This window comes from Papio anubis, chromosome 15 (genome assembly GCF_008728515.1).
Source record: "Papio anubis isolate 15944 chromosome 15, Panubis1.0, whole genome shotgun sequence".
NCBI classification, from domain to species: Eukaryota; Metazoa; Chordata; class Mammalia; order Primates; family Cercopithecidae; genus Papio; species Papio anubis.
The window spans coordinates 5,726,482-5,745,670 of NC_044990.1; the positions used below are offsets into that span (position 1 = coordinate 5,726,482).

The window sequence follows — 19,189 nt, forward strand, 5'->3', positions numbered from 1 at the left end:
ACTTTTTTTCTCATGTTTTTCTGCCTTTGTCATATCCATTTCTAAAAACCTCTTCTTGTTTTCTGATTATTACTTTTTCATAGTATCTTGTATTTTTTCATAGAAAGAAAAGCCTAATATCTATGAAGACAATGACAACATTGCTGATTTGTTTGTACTTTGCAGTATTCCCAGAATAATTATCTGTCTTTTCTTTATAGTCACTCTTTTCATTGCATGTTTTGATCTCTCCCTTCCATGTTGCAAGCGTTCTTCAACTGTTTGGTGACCCTTGAGTGTCTCTTTGTATTTAAAAATCAGGTTACTAAAACTGCTTGAGAATTTCGTATCAATCATGGGACTTAAAGAGTAAGAACTTTAGGGTGATCCAGCAGAGAGCCGCCATTGCCTGGGGTAACCTCTACATACCAGAAGGTGCAGGTCTTTCCTCTGAGGCCGAAGTCTTCAGGGAAGAGTCCTCCAACTTTTGGCCCATGCTGTATGTGCCTGGCAGCCCCGGGGTGATCATAGAGAGTAGGGAGGAGGATCAGCTCCTCCTGTTCAAATACAGACTTTGTAGCTGGTATTCCCAAGAACAAAATCTTCACAGCATTGTAGGGGAAAAGTCTGCTTCCTACTCAACGACAGCTCTGTGTCCTGAGACCTTCTCTGAACTGTCTTGTCTGCCTTCCATGTTCTAGGTCTCCACTTGGCCAGTTTCTTCTTTACATTCAGACCTTAGTGAAAATAGTACCTCTTCAGAGAGAACTTCCTGGATCACATAGTCTAAAATAGCACCCTACTTCCTCCTTCACACTTTCTTTTACCTTATTGTCTTCATTGACTCAAAGGGTATCTAAACTCCACTAAAACAAATACACCTCACCTCACTGTTCACCATTGCAAACCAGTGCCTATTTAGTATGTGGTGAGAACTCAGTTTTCTTTGTTGGATGCTTGAATGAATCTTGTCTCTGACAGTCTCCTTCTGTTCTTGTTACTGTGCATTTGCACTTTTATTACTTTGCTGTCAATTAAATGTAGATTCAGGAAGGGAAAAGGAGCAATGTTTGTGATCTTTCCCCCATATTAATCTTGAATCCAGTATGTCATTTCCAAAAATCTTTATGTTCATTAATCTTCATACATGCCTTAAGATCACATTTTATTTTACAGAAAAATAAGTCCGTTAGATATGGGAATTCTCTATACTATCTTTGTAACTTTTCTATAAATATAAAATTATTAATACAATATTTAGTTTTTTAAGTCAGTTAAAAGGAAAAATAAGGATTATTTATCTAGTCCTATTTTGGAATACATGTTATTACCTAAGTACATATTTGGGTATCTTTTTTGCAAGCGTACTCTAAATGCATTTAAGGACATATATAAACTAATATGATACATAGCGATTTTTTCCACTTAGAAAATGAATATTTAAAAGCAGTGTTACTTTTGGTAAAGCGTATTAACAAACTCTACAAATAAGAAAGTGATGCTATCGCAGAAACTTGTGACTCTGGCTCATTGTTTATTAACTTCTTATTTTTCCTGAGAAGCTTCTGTCTTATTGGAAGCATTAAGATTTATATAACCTGGCCGGGCGCGGTGGCTCAAGCCTGTAATCCCAGCACTTTGGGAGGCCCAGGCGGGTGGATCACGAGGTCAGGAGATCGAGACCATCCTGGCTAACACGGTGAAACCCCGTCTCCACTAAAAAATACAAAAAACTAGCCGGGCGAGGTGGCGGCGTCTGTAGTCCCAGCTACTAGGGAGGCTGAGGCAGGAGAATGGCGTGGACCCGGGAGGCGGAGCTTGCAGTGAGCTGAGATCCGGCCGCTGCACTCCAGCCTGGGAGACAGAGCGAGACTCCGTCTCAGAAAAAAAAAAAAAAAAAAAGATTTATATAACCTTTTATTCACTAGGATATTCTGCAGTCTAGCAGTTCTAATGCAGGGTGTGTGCCGCAAATCTAAACTACCAGCCCTTAGGAAGCTGGATTCTCCTGTCCCAATGGCTGTGTGATTTGGGAGAGAGAAGGCCTTTCTTCATATTTTCCTCCCTCCTCCTCCTCACCAACATAAGCATGTATTGGGTAACTACTATGTAAACTTTTTAAAATTTAGGAGGACCAAGTGTGAATTCAAATTATGGGCCTTACCCTGAAGAGATGTACAGTCCAGTTGAGAAGACAGTATGAATATATGCATACAATAATTTAGTCATCTTTGAACCATAGAAGTAACAAAGACCACCAGCCCAAGTTGTTGTCTTCGTTCTGTCATTCTGGGGGTGTGTTTACGCATTTAGTGCTTTAGCCTTGGTTTCTGAAAATGAGAATTTAGCCTGAGTCATCAATTAAATCTCCCTACACTCGAAAGTTCTGTGCTTTTATTGATTTATTTAGAGACAGAGTCTCGCTCTGTCACCCAGGCTGGAGTGCAGTGGTGCAATCTTGGCTCACTGCAGCCTCCGCCTCCCAGGTTCAAGCGATTCTGTTTCAGCCTCCCGAGTAGCTGGGATTATAGGCTTATGCCACCACGCCCAGCTAATTTTTGTATTTTTAGTAGAGACAGGGTTTTGCCACGTTGCCCAGGCTGGTTTCAAACTCCTGACCTCAAGTGATCCACCTGCCTCAGCCTTCCAAAGTGCTGGAATTACAGGTGTGAGCCACCACACCCAGCCAGAGTTCTAAGCTTTTAATTAAAAACAGCTGCCATCTGAGGCCGGGAAGTTAGAGGGAACTGACTTGGGTGCAAATGATTGAAACCAAGGTCAGTGCCATTTTCTCAGCACTGGTGATCCCAGCCCACACCCTCGTCTGGTGTACACCTGCTTGCCCAAGATCAATCTTGGACAACACTTTCTTCTATTGAAACACTGATTCAAAATTTATAATATACAAAAACCATTTTTAATTTAAGTTTTTCAAAATAAGGTCGGGTGCAGTGGCTCACACCTGTAATCCCAACACTTCGGGAGGCCGAGGCGGGCAGATCACTTGAGGTCAGGGGTTTGAGACCACTCTCACCAACATGGTGAAACCCCATCTCTACTAAAAATACAAAAATTAGCCAGGCATGGTGGCGGGTGCCCGTGATCCTAGCTGCTCAGGAGGCTGAGGCAGAAGAATTGCTTGAACCCGGGAGGCAGACGTTGCAGTGAGCGGAGATCACACTCCTGCACTTCAGGCTGGCGACAGAGCTAGACTCCGTCTCATAAAAAGTAAAAATAAAATAAAAATAAGAATAAGGAATTACAAAATGAAACCTTTTCCTTAATACCAGCCTCTCCCACACAATCCCATTCCTCCTGTCTCCTGCAAAGGTAGCCTAAAGATTGAGTAAAATGCTCAACAAATTTCTCACACCACCCTTAAAGCTGCTTACCAAGAACTTCCCCAGCATTTTGGCTTCCCTGTTTGATAGTTGAATTGTGAGCAGGTGATAGAAGAGCCTTTCTAGTTGAACATATAAATAATTGGTGAATACATTCCATTTAGCGGAGGGGTTAAATCTGTTACTGAAGCTACTAAGAAGGAGCAAAAGCATAGGGAAAAAAATATGATCAGAACACATCAAACTCACATGTTCCCCCTCTACTACAGACAGATTGTAGTGCTGTGGTCGTTTATTCTGTTGTGCAGAACTGCAAGCTGAGTCACTAAACCAAAGAGAGGAAATAATAGGTTAGTAAACATTGTAATCCCAGGAACAAAGTTTAATTCACTTTTGAGCGTTTTGTTTTTTGTTTTTTTTGGTCTGATTTACTTTGGGGAGAAGGCTAAAAAAGGGATGTCAATCTCTAATTCAGTGCCACTAAAGTAGTCTTAAAAGTCTTACTGCCGGGCACGGTGGCTCACACCTGTAATCCCAGCACTTCGGGAGGCGGAGGCGGGTGGATCACGAGGTCAGGAGATCGAGACCATGGTGAAACCTCGTCTGTACCAAAAATACAAAAAACTTAGCCGGGCGTGGTGGCAGACACCTGTAGTCCCAGCTACTCGGGAGGCTGAGGCAGGAGAATGGCGTGAACCCGGGAGGCGGAGCTTGCAGTGAGCCACTGCACTCCAGCCTGGGCGACAGAGTGAGACTCTGTCTCAAAAAATAAAAATAATTTTAAAAATTTAAAAAAAAAAAAGTCTTACTAAAGTATGGCCTTTTAAGCTCAGGTGTTTGTCCTCAAATAGCTGAATAGTCACTAAATGTGAGGCATTCTGCTAAGTGGGAAATATACATTTAAATAGAGAAAATGAGAATCTCTTCCCTTTTATCAAAACAAGAAGCTTACTATTACTACACTTGCTGATTCAAATATTATTGAGCAAATTCTTTTTCTCCTCCCAAATTTGGTCTGTATAGCATGCCAATTCCTACTGTTTCTTTTGCCTGCTTAGCCCAGTGACTACCTATGAGCATCATACATTTTGAGAAGTAGGTGAAATGTATGTTTTTAATTGGGAAAGCCATTTTGTAAGGAGTTTGGCAGTCAGGTGAACACTAAAGAGACTTCCCATGAATTGGGCACAATCTGGGGGAAAAAAAAAAAAAGACGAGGTAGGAAAAAGAAACTTATTTACAAGAATTAGAAATTTATCTGAAATAATAGCCTTGGATCAGCTGACTCAAAGTTCATGATTAATGTATGGATCAGGATTTTGAAGAAAGGAAGAATGGTAAGATGGATAAAGGTGAGAGAGAATAGCAGATACAAAGAAAGAAGAGTTACTGGATGGGAGGGAGTTAAGGTTCAATAAACTATTTTTCCTGATGACCGGACTTTTTCTTTAAAAAGCAATGTAGCTTTGCGTACATTTTTCCTGTGAAATGGGGTCTTGTTATGTTGTCTAGGCTGGAATCAAACTCCTGGGCTCAAGCAATCCTCCCGCCTCAGCCTCCTGAGTAGCTGGGACAACAGGCATATGCGAGTATGCTCAGCTAAGAGCAGTATAGCTTTAATTATGGCTACACTACTTACCTTTCATCTTCCTTTACATATTTTCTTCTTTGGAATTTTTAATAACCAGATGAATTGTTACCGTGTTTATTGGGTGTGCTGTAAGTAGAATTTTAAACATGCAAAGCCATCCATCATCTTTTTATGATCCTACTTAGCTGCCTATGTGGCTGTTGATTATCAAAGGTTAGATCTATAGGGGGTACCCATGTAAAAAGAATAATCACAAAATAATTAATTTCCCCATATACCTTTTGATGCCAAAAACAAAATAGGTTGGCCTATGTTTCTTGATGAGACTTTTCCATATGGTGATATTGGCTAGGCTTGGTTGTCTGATATGTAAATATGATGTCGTTTTTTAAAATCACTTGCTGCAGTCAGTGTGAATCTTTAAGTAAATAGATGATTAACTTGTTACTTTGAAATGTAAATGTGTGTAATTTTATATTGAATTAAATATCTCTATTCCAGTTTTGGAATTTAGGAATTCTCATTTTAGGTTTTTTTCCTTATTTCCTGTTTAAGTGACAGTTATTAACATATCTGAACAATCAGCTTTGATAAAATAGTAATTTTTATTTGTCCCCTTTGGTTATTTATATTTGTCACAGGTATTGGTTAGGTCAGTCAAAAACTATATGTTGAGGGTCTGCTATATGCACACCACTGTACTTAGTGTAGGATTTGTTAAGAGTAGAAATGAAATATTTTCAGCTTTAAATTCTAAATTGGCAAATAGAGTACAAAGTTAATATGAATGAAAGTAAATCTGTATCTTGTGAATGAAAGGAATTCACTTTGTTGTGTACAGAGAAACCCATTTGCCTGGCTTTTGTCAATAATTCATTTGAATTTATAACCCCCCGCTTTTTTTTTGAGACAGAGTCTTGCTTTGTCGCCCAGGCTAGGGTGCAGTGGCGCAATCTCAGCTCACTGCAGCCTCTGCCTCCCGGTTCAAGCAGTTCTCCTGCCTCAGGCTCCCGAATAGCTGGGACTATAGCCACATGCCACCATGCCCGGCTAATTTTTGTATTTTTAGTAGAGATGGGGTTTAACCATGTTGGCCAGGCTGGTCTTGATTTGCTGACCTCGTGATCCATCCGCCTCAGCCTCCCAAAGTGCTGGGATTACAGGCATGAGCCACCACACCCAGCCGAATTTATAATCCACGTTAACAGTAATATTTTGCTTTTGTTTCCTGTCCTACGTATTAAATATTAAATTTGCAAAATCTGACACTGCTTATGGCATCAAGAACCACTTTGAAAGAAAAACTTTGTTAAAATAGAAATGCTGTTAGTTCTTAGACTTTTTGAGGTTGGGCATTGTCTCTTGGTGGAATACCACCTTACTCATTAGTGCTAACATGAGAGGGTAATTATTAGACTTTGCAAATTAGCAAGTAAATAAAAAATATTTTATCACAAGAATTTATGCCGATTGTGTTAGGCGAGTGCCCAATTTCAAATACTGTTTGGGTTTTCCGTTTGTTTTTGTTTGGTTTGCTTTGGTTGTAGTTCGATGCTCCATATGCAGCTTTACTGTAGTTCACAGAAAAGGTATCATCTGGGACATTGAAAACTTACCAAAATCCAGCCAGTACATTTAATTGGGCTTAGAGTGAAACCATTTGGGTGATGTGGAGGTATACAAAATGAAAAACTGGGGTAGATGGCATGGGAATATATACTTACAATAATGTTTCGTGGTATTTAGTAATTATAATTGCTTAGGAATTAATATGAGTTATTAGGGAAAGAAAGAAGACACTCCCCAAGAAAATAAAATTGCATTTTCTTTTGGAAAGAACCACTTTATTTTCCACCTTTCTTTTTCTTTTTTCCTTGCCTTTTTTTCTTTTTTTTTTTTTTTTCTTTTTGTTTTGAAGATATTTGGGCTATAGGGTGTATATTTGCAGAACTACTAACGTCAGAACCAATATTTCACTGTCGACAAGAGGACATCAAAACTAGTAATCCTTATCACCATGACCAGCTGGACAGAATATTCAATGTAATGGGATTTCCTGCAGGTACACATTATTCGTTTTTGTTTTTGTTTTTAAATCACTGTTGTTTGAATTTAGATGTCTTCATTGGAGAGGTATATATTTTTAGCTGATGGAAGCTACTCTTACTCGAGTCTTTGCTTTTTGACTTGCATTTATCAAAGATCTGTAGAAACAGCAAAATCTGTAGAGTTTACATATTGGCATGAACATATTTATGGTTTTCCTGAATTTAAGGACTGTATTTTTGTTTCATCTTGTTTTGCTTTTTTGTTTTGTTGTTTGATATGTGAAATGATAAAATATTTGCAATATCTGTATTAGAAAGGTACCTTAGCTCATTTATAGTGGAAACTATAAATGAATTCAGTAGTAGAAAATTTTTTCTAGCAGCACATATAATACTGCCACTATTTTGAGCCTTATTTCTATTTAGGGCACTATACAGAATCACATTATATTGAATAATAGCATTTACGTCTTCTCAGAACAGTCACAATGTGAGTGAGAGTCGTAGTACTCCATGGTGAGTTGGCCTGCTGTTTTGCAACACAGAGATGGTTTACATGTATCCCATCCCTGGCATTAGATCTCTCCAGCTGTATCTCAATCCCTAGTTATACTAGAGAACAGTGATCACCAGAAACTGCTCAGAGGTCCAGAATAATGAGAATTTGTTTAGAACACCTAAATTTTGGCTAGTCAAGTACTTAACTCAAGACTAATAGAGATAATACCTGAGACTTTTAATTCTACATTCCCTTGTAAGGGTGTTAATTATCAGTAAATGCAGAATAACTACACAGATACTGCCTTTCTCCAAAATTGGTCACCAGTTTGAAGAAGACCTCTGTTGTGATAGGAATTTTATTTATTCAGTGAATATTTATCAAGTACCTGCCATGTGCCAGGCACTGTCTTAAGTAAAAAGTTACTGATGATGTAACAGACAGGATTATTGCCCTCTTGGAGTTTACATTGTACTGCTATATGTAGAATGTTTAAAAAGTAGGTGTGGTTTGAGTAGAGACAGAAGAATTCTCTTTTCTTCCTGCTTCTGAATGTGTCCACCATTTCTGAGCCCATGAGAAAGGCATAGCTTCTGTGAGGGAATATATGGAGTGAGGACATCTATCAGCGACTCTTAATGTGTATTTCAGAGGTTAGGGTGGTTTATAAGGAAGCTTGGAAAGCAGGCAGCAGAGGTTAGATTTGATAGCCAAAGAATGAGAATCCATGATAAGTTCTTCAGTACTAGAGACATGATTTATGCTACATTTTAGAAAGATTAGTAAGGTGGTGGTAGGTAAAACTCAGTTAAAAAGAGGTAAGCGAAATCAGAAACCAGCTGTAGCAGTGCTGCAGACATCAAGTGAGAGTGATAATAAGGATGGAGAAAAAAGGGCAGATGGAAATGTTTTATAGGAAGTGTATAAGCAAGGGAAAACTAAAAGATTATCTTAAGATTTCTAGCTTGAGAAGTCGATAAGATAGAGAAATTGGAGCAAGGAAATAGTTAAGGAGAAAATTCCATTTAGGATTGTAAGTGTATGTTTAGTTTCCAATATGTGATATCTTTGGAAGATAGTTGCCAAATATTTTTACAAGTAAGTTCAAAGAAAAGCAAGCCGCTGAAGGCCATTTAAAAGCTAAAGGTTTTGGGAGGCCGAGGTGGGCAGATCACCTAAGGTTGGGAGTTTGAGACCAGCCTGACCAACATGGAGAAACCCTGTCTGTAGTAAAAATACAAAATTAGCTGGGCATGGTGGCGCATGCCTGTAATCCCAGCTACTCGGGAGGCTGAGGCAGAAGAATCGCTTGAACCCGGGAGGCAGAGGTTGGGGTGAGCCGAGATCGCACCATTGCACTCCAGCCTGGGCTGTTAACAAGAGCAAAACTCCGTCTACAAAAAAAAAAAAAAAAAACTAAAGGTGCTATTAAGCTGCCCCTGACAGTCCTGTGCACCTAGTAGACTCTCAGGAAAACCCATTGACAGTGATGGAGAAAACAAATTATGTAGCATGTATTGTTTGAGCAACTCTGATGCCAGCAAAAGTAGCTGAAACGTTTTGTACTTAATGTATTTAGGAACTGAGGTTGTTTTGGGTAATGTTACTGAGACTAGCCAAGGTACCAGCAGACATTAATATACTAATTATATCCTACCCTATTCTGCAAATAGTTATTACCACTTACATTGATTGCTTATGTAAAGAAATATATTTAATAAGGTGAAAGGAGGGCTGTATCATAAAAAGAAATACAGTTTAAAGCCACTGAGGGGAAGATCTTAGATTTCTCATTGAAGAAATTAATTGCCGATTCAACCAAGAAATTTGGTAGAAAAGGGAAAATAAGCAGTTTTACTAATAGAAATAGGACATTTAATAAGATAAATAGAAATATTTATAACTTATTCTTCTCTAGTGACAGAAATTGAGGCAGCTTATAGTAAAACATACAGAAAGTTTGCAGTTTGAAATTTAAAAAGATAAACAGATATCTAAAGTCATACAAGGGATAAGGAATTATGTTTACAGTTGAAGATGTTTACTGTTGCTGAACATTTATTTGAAGACAGCTTTTTTTTATGGGGTTTGAATGTATAGGAAGTGTAATGAATGTGGTAATATAAAAATTCTCAAGAATAGGAACTTAGGCAACATAAAAATTTATCAATGTATTTCACAGATAAAGATTGGGAAGATATAAAAAAGATGCCTGAACATTCAACATTAATGAAAGATTTCAGAAGAAATACGTAAGTTGAAAAAAAAAAAAGACCCCTTGTCAATTTTTGCTTTACCAGAATACTCAGTATAAGACTGAATATTCATCATAATAAAATAAGATTATGCTAATAAATAATTTTACTTATTTACTCTAATAAATATTTTTCATGATGACAGTCTTTATTTCTTAAGATGCTTAAATGATTATATACAAAAGTAACTAATATTAGCAGCTGATTTGGATATAAAACAAATTCATTTCTTTCCATATTTACTACTTTTTGGAAGCTAGACATTAGAAGTATCACAGCTGAATCAATAAGAGTCTAAATAAATACACTTTGCTAATAGCCACTTGCTTACCAATCTAGGTGACAGTAATTTTAAACAATTTTTAACAGCGAAGAATGAATATTTCACCTGTTTACAATGCAAAATCAGGGACTGGGAGAGTTTCATTTATATACCTATGACAAAAGTATTTTACACTTATTGGTAAGGCTGAATTAAACTTTTGACCCAGATGTTATTTAAAATAATTGTTAAAGTATAATTCATATTAAGAAAAAGCTGTTTAGTGTCTGTTATTCATGAAATCGTCTTACATTTAATCATTGGTATCCTTTCAAAAGTGACCATTGTGGATATTGAATGAAATACAAAACTGATTTAATTCTACTCCTTTTATGCTCGTACTCTTCAGTATATATTGTATATCAGTTATGATCAAAATAATTCTTATCAGAAGAACTTTAGCCAATGTAAAGTTAACCTCAAGTCTAATATAGCTATTTCATAGTATTTCTCTTTCAGGTATACCAACTGCAGCCTTATCAAGTATATGGAAAAACATAAAGTTAAACCAGATAGTAAAGCATTCCACTTGGTAAGCTTTAGATAAACAGTATTAATGAAATGCATTTTTTCCTTAATTGACTGGCCCAACTGAGGCTTTTTTGGATCAATTTAGATAGTTACTTAGCTAGCACGCAGAGTGCTTTCATGGTAAATGGCAGAGAGCTTGTTAGTGCATACCAATAAAGACAATAAAATATTTGCTTTTCCAGACTCATATCATGGTTTGACAGACTAACGTTTGGTCATGTTAGATTTTCTAAAGATAGTGATGGGAACAAATCTGTCAAAACATTTATAAAATTACGTGTATTGTTTTTCATCTGTTACTTTAAAATTTTAAAAGTTTCAGAGAAGTATCAAGAAGAAAATACTTCTCACCATTGATAGATTGTTTTGTATTTCAGCTCTTTGAAAGACTGTTTACAAAGTTAACTTCCAAAATACCTCTTATAACCTTAAATGTTAACAGTCCTTCAGCAATTATATGTGCCATTTGATTTTTCTGGAAGAATGTGATAGATGCCATATTTATTAGTGTGTAATGGAAAAATGATTTAACCTAGAATCTAATTGAATCCGTGCACTAACAAGGTAATTTGTGATGAAATTATATTCAGCCATTACCAACTTTGTGTACAATAAAGTTTCCATTTTTACAGCATAATAATTAAAAATGTTTTTCAGTTTTATGTTTTCAGAAAAGGTTTATAACATAAAAGGGGAGTTTGGGGAAGCAGGTTGTATTTTGCTTGACTTGAAATTCTTTTAATCCTTATTCCTAAGTTCTTAAATGAGAATTCTTTCACCTTGAAGAGGTTAAACTTTCCTTTATTGCAACCAGGCCACTTGGCAAACATTTCTTCTGTTCTTCTTTTGTTTCTCCTTTTTCTTCTCTTTCTACTGCTTCTCCTTCTGTATTTTCTGATTACTATTATATCAGTTCACATTTTATATCATATATTTCATATCTTAACAGCAATTTAAAAAGTCATCCTTAACCTGTCATATTAGCACACAATGTATTATCCAAATAATGGTTTATTATAATGTACTTACAGTAGGACCCAAATTAGAGGTTTAAGTTAGATCCTTCAAAATTATGGACTTACTGATTCTAATAAAATAATGATAATGGCAGAAGATTAGAAGTCATGACTTAGGGGAATTATTCTTCTCCTTGATTCCCTGCTACTCATTATAGTCTAAGATGACTCTGCCTACCATCACCACTAAAACTCTAGAGATATACTTCCTTGTAGCTTATGTGCTTGTTTTTACAAGGCTGACCCATCTTAATTGGAGGTAATCTTGAGTAGTCCCCTAGGAAAGCCCTATTATAATTCCATTAAAACTGTCGGGTATTTTAAATAGCAAATTCAGGCCTTTCCTTTCAACCCTAAAAATAAAATTGTGCTTTCTCTGAAATACCAGATAATTAAAGTTAAATTTTAATCTCACCATTCTAGCATTTTATTTGCATCTTAAAATATGTTGTGTCAGCTGGGTGTGGTGGCTCACGCCTGTAATCCCAGCACTTTGGGAGGCCAGGGTGGGTGGATCACAAGGTCAGGAGATGGAGACCATCCTGGCCAACATGGTGAAACTCCTAAAAATACAAAAAGTAGCTGGGTGTGGTGGTGTGTGCCTGTAGTCCCAGCTACTCGGGAGGCTGAGGCAGGAGAATCACTTGAACCCAGGAGGTGGAGGTTGCAGTGAGCCTAGATCGTGCCACTGCACTCTGGCCTGGCAACAAAGCAAGACTCTCAAAAAAAAAAAAAAAAAGTGTCTCTTTATCCTCTAAAATTTGTCATCTTTAAGTCTTTTTTGTTGTTGTTGTTGAAACAGTTTCATTCTGTCACCAGGCTGGAGTGCAGTGGCATGATCTTGGCTCACTGCAACCTCTGCCTCCCAGGTTCAAGCAATTCTCCTGCCTCAGCCTCCCAAGTAGCTGGGATTACAGGCACCTACCACCACACCCAGCTAATTTTTGTATTAGTAGAGATGGGGTTTCACCATGTTGACCAGGCTGGTTTGAACTCCGGACCTCAGGTGATCCGCCCACCTTGACCTCCCAACGTTCTGGGATTACATGTGTGAGCCACCACGCCTGGCCTCTCTTTTAAGTCTTAATGTGTCTGTTGGTTCATTGGTTTTCAAAGTGCAGTCTCAGTCCAGCAGCGTAGCATCATGTAGGGCCATGTTGGAAATGCAGGCTTTTGGCTCCTACTCACATCTACCAATCAGAAGCTCTGTGAGGAGGGCCCAGCAGTCTATTTTAAGAAGTTCTCCAGGTGATTCTGATGCATCGTAAAGTCTGAAAGCCACTGCATTGGATCAGAGTATAAACGAAGAGACCACGTATTAGAATCCAGTTGAATGAACTATGTTTTAACTAAAAAATACTGAATCTTCACGTTAGCATGGCATTTATAGCAGCAATAACAACAGCAAGCACTTACATAGTACTTTCTTTATGCTAGGCACCATTATAATTGCTCTCCGTATATGAACTCATTTAATCCTGAAAACAGCCTGTGATAATAGGCACTATTTTTAATCTCCATTTGACAAATGAAGTAACAAAAATATTAAGTAACTTATCCAATGTCATGCAGCTGATAAATGTTGAGTCGAGATTTGAAGGGAGTAGTCGACTGTCAGAGTCTCACCATACAACTCTGTACTTTATAAGTTGTGTATCACCGTTTTTATTTAGACTAGAACAGCACCGCACAGTACAACTTTCTGTGATGATCCGCATGGCGCAGCAGCATAGCCACGAGCCACATTCGGCTCTTGAAATGTGCCTGGTGTAATGGGGAGATTGACTTTTTTATTTAATTCAGTTTTAATTAACAGATCTAAATATGAATCGCTACATGTGTTAGTGTATTATGTGTGTAACAGCAGCTTTTTTATCTTAATAGGAAAAGCAGAGAAAATACATGAAGTTTGGTCCTGTTCTAAACTGGATAAAGCAATTTAGATAATGGGAGGGGGTATCATTTGTTTAGTCAGAGAACATAAGCAAGAGTAAAACAAGTGAGATTATGATTACTGGAATGACTGAAGTGTGAATTACTACATTAAATTTAACAACTAGGAGTTTTGTTGTTAATTTGGGGGAATAAATATTTTCCAAATTGTGATGTTATTCACCAAAAAATATATATCCCCTTCATATATGTGCTGAAAGATAAATGTGAGAAGCAATATAGTCATGTTTTTATGATTTGTGATTTCAGCTTCAGAAGTTGCTTACCATGGACCCAATAAAGCGAATTACCTCAGAACAGGCTATGCAGGATCCCTATTTCTTAGAAGACCCACTTCCTACATCAGAGTAAGTGGCCTAGTTAACTCACCAACCTGGAGTTTTTGGAGTGTGCTTTCTTCTGGTTGTCAGCTCTAAGTTGCTCCTCCTTTTACATGGGAACCCAAGGAAATCCTTTATGACAAGCAGAAATGAGCTTTGTTGATTAGTGTCACTTGGGGCTTTCCGGGGAAGAGGCGTTCCCGTTCACCTCTGGCTTTATGAGATGCTGATTGCGTTAGTGTCAGCAGTGATCCAGCTCTTCAGTGACAGGCTGGTTCTGCATGCTGTAGCTCCTTACTGTCTGCAGTTACAGTTTCATGTTCCAAAATTGCAAATATCATTCCCAAATGTGTTCCCTATACCATCTTTTATTAATAAATGTGGTAGGAAGGGCAAAACAAAAATTGTCTTTGAATGGTGACACATGTTTCAGCTGGAATCTGTATTTTGGCTGGAGTGATAGAGGAGTAATGCTGGGATAAAAGAAGACAGCTGAATCATCCTCGATGATTATTGATCATTTGTATGCAGCTCGAGTCTTCGAGTAGCCTGCTGTACTATTACTAGTTACAAAGAAAAGATTCGTTTTGTCACAGTTGCATGAAAGGTGCTTATATTTGCAAATACGGAGACAAAGTTCATCTTAAAAAGATTAAAATGAGAATTTCCTAAATGAAGCATTTGGAATATTGATTAGTGTACCAGAAATGGTTTTTCTCTTTTTCTTATGATCAGCGTTTTTGCCGGTTGTCAAATCCCTTACCCAAAACGAGAATTTTTAACGGAAGAAGAACCTGATGACAAAGGAGACAAAGTAAGTATTAAAGTACTGTTGGCAGCTTCTTGTTTCGTGAATGCCTCCATAACGTTTTCCGTTGTGGGTGTATTTTGTTCTCCCTCTGAGCTGAACTTTTTCTGTTGAACCAATTGAGAAGAACCAGCAGCAGCAGCAGGGCAATAACCACACGAATGGAACTGGCCACCCAGGGAATCAAGACAGCAGTCACACACAGGGACCCCCATTGAAGAAAGTGAGAGTTGTTCCTCCTACCACTACCTCAGGTGGACTTATCATGACCTCAGACTATCAGGTATTCCAAGTTCATTTTTGCATGTCAGCGATTACATATGGGTTTATGATTGTGGGAAAATGTGATTTGAGAAATACTGGTCTGTATACCCAGGGAAATACATCAACATGAAATGTTATTGGCATGGAAAAGTCCTGACAGTGGTATGGTAGCAAGGGGTTAGACTTTTGAACCGGACTTGGAATGATCAAATACAGATTATGCCATTTATTAACTGTGTGACCTTGGACAAGCAGGATATCATCTCCTGGCTTTTTTTAATCTGTAAAATGAAACTAGTAAAACCTAACTTGCAGCTGTTGTCAGATTAGACATGAAGTGTCTTGACACCTGGCTTATGGTAGGAGCTTGATATCTATTGTTTTGGAACAGTATTCCACAGTGATTAAGAACATAGGCTTTCAGATCCCAGTCTGGTCATTTCTCTGGATCCTTGAGTAAGTGATTCAGATGTTCTCAATTTCCATTTGAGACTGTGGATAATGATCAATGTGAAGCTCTAGTAAGGATTAAATGAGATAATTCTGGGAGGTTAAGTGTTGTAGCCATTTCAGGAAACTGAGGCTTGTAGAGGTTAAATAACTTTCACATGGATCCCCAGCAAGCCAGCTGTAGATGCAGGACTCATACTTTGATCTGACCACAAAGGCTGTTATGTTGCCGATAGGGATCCTATCATGGCATTGTCAGTTACGTTGTGGAAAGACCTTCTTTGAATATTGTATACCGCCTCCTCTTCTCTTCTGCTTATTCTAACCATATTCCCAACTACACTAGGTTTCAGTGTGGGAAGGATACTGAAAATTTGACCAATTAGAATTATTTACATACACACACACAAGAGAAAGAGATGTTATTAAACTGATAAGGTCCCGAGTGCTCGTTACTGTACTTTCAGAATTAGGTATTAACTCTTTCCTTTGGTTAGGGGAGAAGTCCAGCCCATCACACCATGGAAATCATTGCTGTTATGAGTTGTAATTCTCTTCCAGTTAGCTAAACAAGGACACCAGGGGCAGACAGCTGTGGGAGTTGTTGGTTCCAGTATCCTTTTCTCCCTTTCCAGATGGGAAGAGTGCATCTCTCTTGGCTCACGAATGTGTTTGCACACTAAGGTGATGGCGTCCTTAGAATGACGCAGAGCAGTGCTCTGACCTTGGCTTCTGGAGCCGAGAAAGTGACGCCGTGCTGCTTTGTTGGATTGCTGTGGTTGTTTTTTGTGGATGATTTTTAAAATAGTATTTCTGACTATAATTGCATGTGTCCACTCTTTTTAAAAATGTTACCTTCGCTAGGATTGGCAGAATTTGGAATTATATGACTTATTACTTCTCTCTTTGAAAGCATATTTAATAAGTTTTGGTAGCTGGAGTGCAGCGGTGCGATCGTGTTTCACTGCAAGCTCCGCCTCCCAGGTTCACGCCATTCTCCTGACTCAGGCTTCCCAGCAGCTGGGACTACAGGTGCCCGCCACCACACCTGGCTCATTTTTTGTATTTTTAGTAGAGATGGGGTTTCACTGTGTTAGCCAGGATGGTCTCAATCTCATGACCTTGTGATCCACCCGCCTCGGCCTCCCAAAGTGCTGGGATTACAGGCGTGGACCACAGCGCCCGGCCCAGTTTTGGTTAATCTTATAGTGTTTGTCTTGGGAGCAAATAGTATGAGAGAGAGGTGTGAGAATGGGAATAATAATCTAACAGATCAAAATTAGAGAACCCCAAACCATCACATTCTGTTTGTGCCATTTTAGAATTGAGAATACCATCCTTCTTAAATGTCTGTGGTTATATTTTTACTTTTGTATATAAACTTGTAGCAGAGAATAAGATTCAGTAGTTTAAATGGGCCAGGCACCGTGACTCCTGCCTGTAATCCCAGTGATTTAGAAGGCTGAGGGGGAGGATCACTTGAGGCCAGGAGTTTGAAATTAACGTGGGCAACATAGCCTGACCCTGTTCCTACAAAAAAATTTGAAAAAATGAGCTGAGCATGGAGGTGCATACCTATAATCCTAGCAATGATTATACCATTACACTCCAGCCTGGGTGATAGAGTGGCACCTGCCTCAAAAGAAAAAATAGTAGTTTAAAGGGCATAAAAATGTATTAATGCCAAAGAAATGGATTCTGTGATACCTTCTCCTATCATATTCATTTTTATTCTTTAGTCATGTGTGTTGGGGGGAGTTTTCTACTGAAGAAAGCGTATAAATAAGCTTTAAATTATTTATGTATACATCAAGTTCCCATGTAAACATCTCAAGCAAATTTACCAAGTAGATACAAAACAGCATAAAAAGGGGTTACTCCTATAGAAAAAAATGTATTTGCACAGCATAGTAATAAACCTAGGCCTAATATTATTTACTAGCAATATTTCTGACCTTCCTCAAGAGAAGAGGATGTTAAAATATTTGGGGCTTTTGTCTTTCATTATGAAGTTCGTACGCAGCACAAAACCTGTACATCCTTTCTTCCTTGAAACATATTGACTCTTCAGTCACATATAAGTTTTGCTGCTTGGGATTGACTTTCCCCTAGAAGCACCTGAATCACATTTCTCCCTCATCTCCTCTCCAGCGTTCCAATCCACATGCTGCCTATCCCAACCCTGGACCAAGCACATCACAGCCGCAGAGCAGCATGGGATACTCAGCTACCTCCCAGCAGCCTCCACAGTACTCACATCAGACACATCGGTACTGAGCTGCATCGGAATCTTGTCCATGCACTGTTGCGAATGCTGCAGGGCTGACTGTGCAGCTCTCCGCGGGAACCTGGTATGGGCCATGAGAATGTACTGTACAACCACATCTTCAAAATGTCCAGTAGCCAAGTTCCACCACTTTTCACACAGATTGGGGTAGTGGCTTCCAAGTTGTACCTATTTTGGAGTTAGACTTGAAAAGAAAGTGCTAGCACAGTTTGTGTTGTGGATTTGCTACTTCCATAGTTTACTTGACATGGTTCAGACTGACCAATGCATTTTTTTCAGTGACAGTCTGTAGCAGTTGAAGCTGTGAATGTGCTAGGGGCAAGCATTTGTCTTTGTATGTGGTGAATTTTTTCAGTGTAACAACATTATCTGACCAATAGTACACACACAGACACAAAGTTTAACTGGTACTTGAAACATACAGTATATCTTAACGAAATAACCAAGACTCAAAATGAGATTATTTTGGTACACCTTTCTTTTTAGTGTCTTATCAGTGGGCTGATTCATTTTCTACATTAATCAGTGTTTTCTGACCAAGAACATGGCTTGGATTTTTTTGAAAGTACAAAAAGCCACATAGTTTTTCCAGAAAGGTTTCAAAACTCCCAAAGATTAACTTCCAACTTCTAAGTTTGTTTTCATTTTCAATCTATGACTTGACTGGTATTAAAGCTGCTATTTGATAGTAATTAAATATGTTGTCATTGATATAAACCTGTTTGGTTCAGCAAACAAACTAAAATGATTGTCATAGACAGTGTTTTATTTTTCCTGTTGGTGTTGCTGATTTGTGAGCATGCTTTAAGATGAAAAAAGCATGAATGATAACTTCCTTAAAAAGGTGCGGCATCCAATTCAAATATTTTCGTCCTGATTTTAAAGCTGGTTGGTGTAGTGCTATTAAAATTTTGTTCAGTTCATTTTCCTTTTGAAAACTTGTTCGCACGTTGTTTAGGGTGCCCTTACTTCAGCAAAGGAGAAGGAGTAGGAGAGCCTTAGAATTTTTGAGGAAAAAAAAAACCTATAACATACAATGTACTGTATCAAACTATTTTACATGAATGACACAAGTATTCTGAATAAAAAATAATTGAACATTGTTAAAAACAAGGTGTTAAGTAATAAATTTATTTTTCATAAATCAAAACGTGGAGTCAGCTGTATTTTTTATATGTACAAAGGGTTTTTGTTTTAATTTTAAAATGTGTGTTAACAAGTAGCCTCTGAAGAAATCTCTTCACTTTTCATTAACGTTATCTGGGTGTCTGTCTCCATAATGGAGTACTGACTTGAGTCTTAGATATGGATCCTTTTTCCTGTTACACTCGGTACCATAATGTACGACATGAAACACAGGCACCTTTCTAATTGGAAGATGTTATTGGTGAGCCTTCAGTTGCTGGAATAATTCCTATTCTGTGTGGTACTGAGGATTTGACTGTTATATCCCTAATACTCCGTTTTCCTCCTCTAGAAAATACAGAAGATTAGGGAAAAAACTAACATTTTTTCTTAAAAACCC

General features: G+C 38.1%; 1 protein-coding gene across 4 annotated transcripts in view; it reads left to right on the forward strand.

Annotated features, from left to right (window-relative positions):
• Positions 1–18,814, forward strand: part of CDK8 (cyclin dependent kinase 8) — a 152,316-nt gene extending 133,502 nt beyond the window's left edge. For 2 of the 4 annotated variants that reach the window (XM_021929502.2, XM_009191665.4), the window contains 7 exons: positions 6,830–6,973; positions 9,641–9,710; positions 10,495–10,567; positions 13,785–13,882; positions 14,591–14,669; positions 14,788–14,946; positions 17,529–18,814. In XM_021929502.2, the coding sequence (XP_021785194.1) occupies positions 6,830–6,973; positions 9,641–9,710; positions 10,495–10,567; positions 13,785–13,882; positions 14,591–14,669; positions 14,788–14,946; positions 17,529–17,654 (749 nt within the window). In that variant the 3' untranslated portion in view covers positions 17,655–18,814. The remainder of the gene's footprint in view (positions 1–6,829; positions 6,974–9,640; positions 9,711–10,494; positions 10,568–13,784; positions 13,883–14,590; positions 14,670–14,787; positions 14,947–17,528) is intronic. The other 2 variants (XM_009191666.4, XM_021929501.2) reach the window with 2 other exon arrangements.
• The last annotated feature ends 375 nt before the right edge of the window (positions 18,815–19,189 follow it).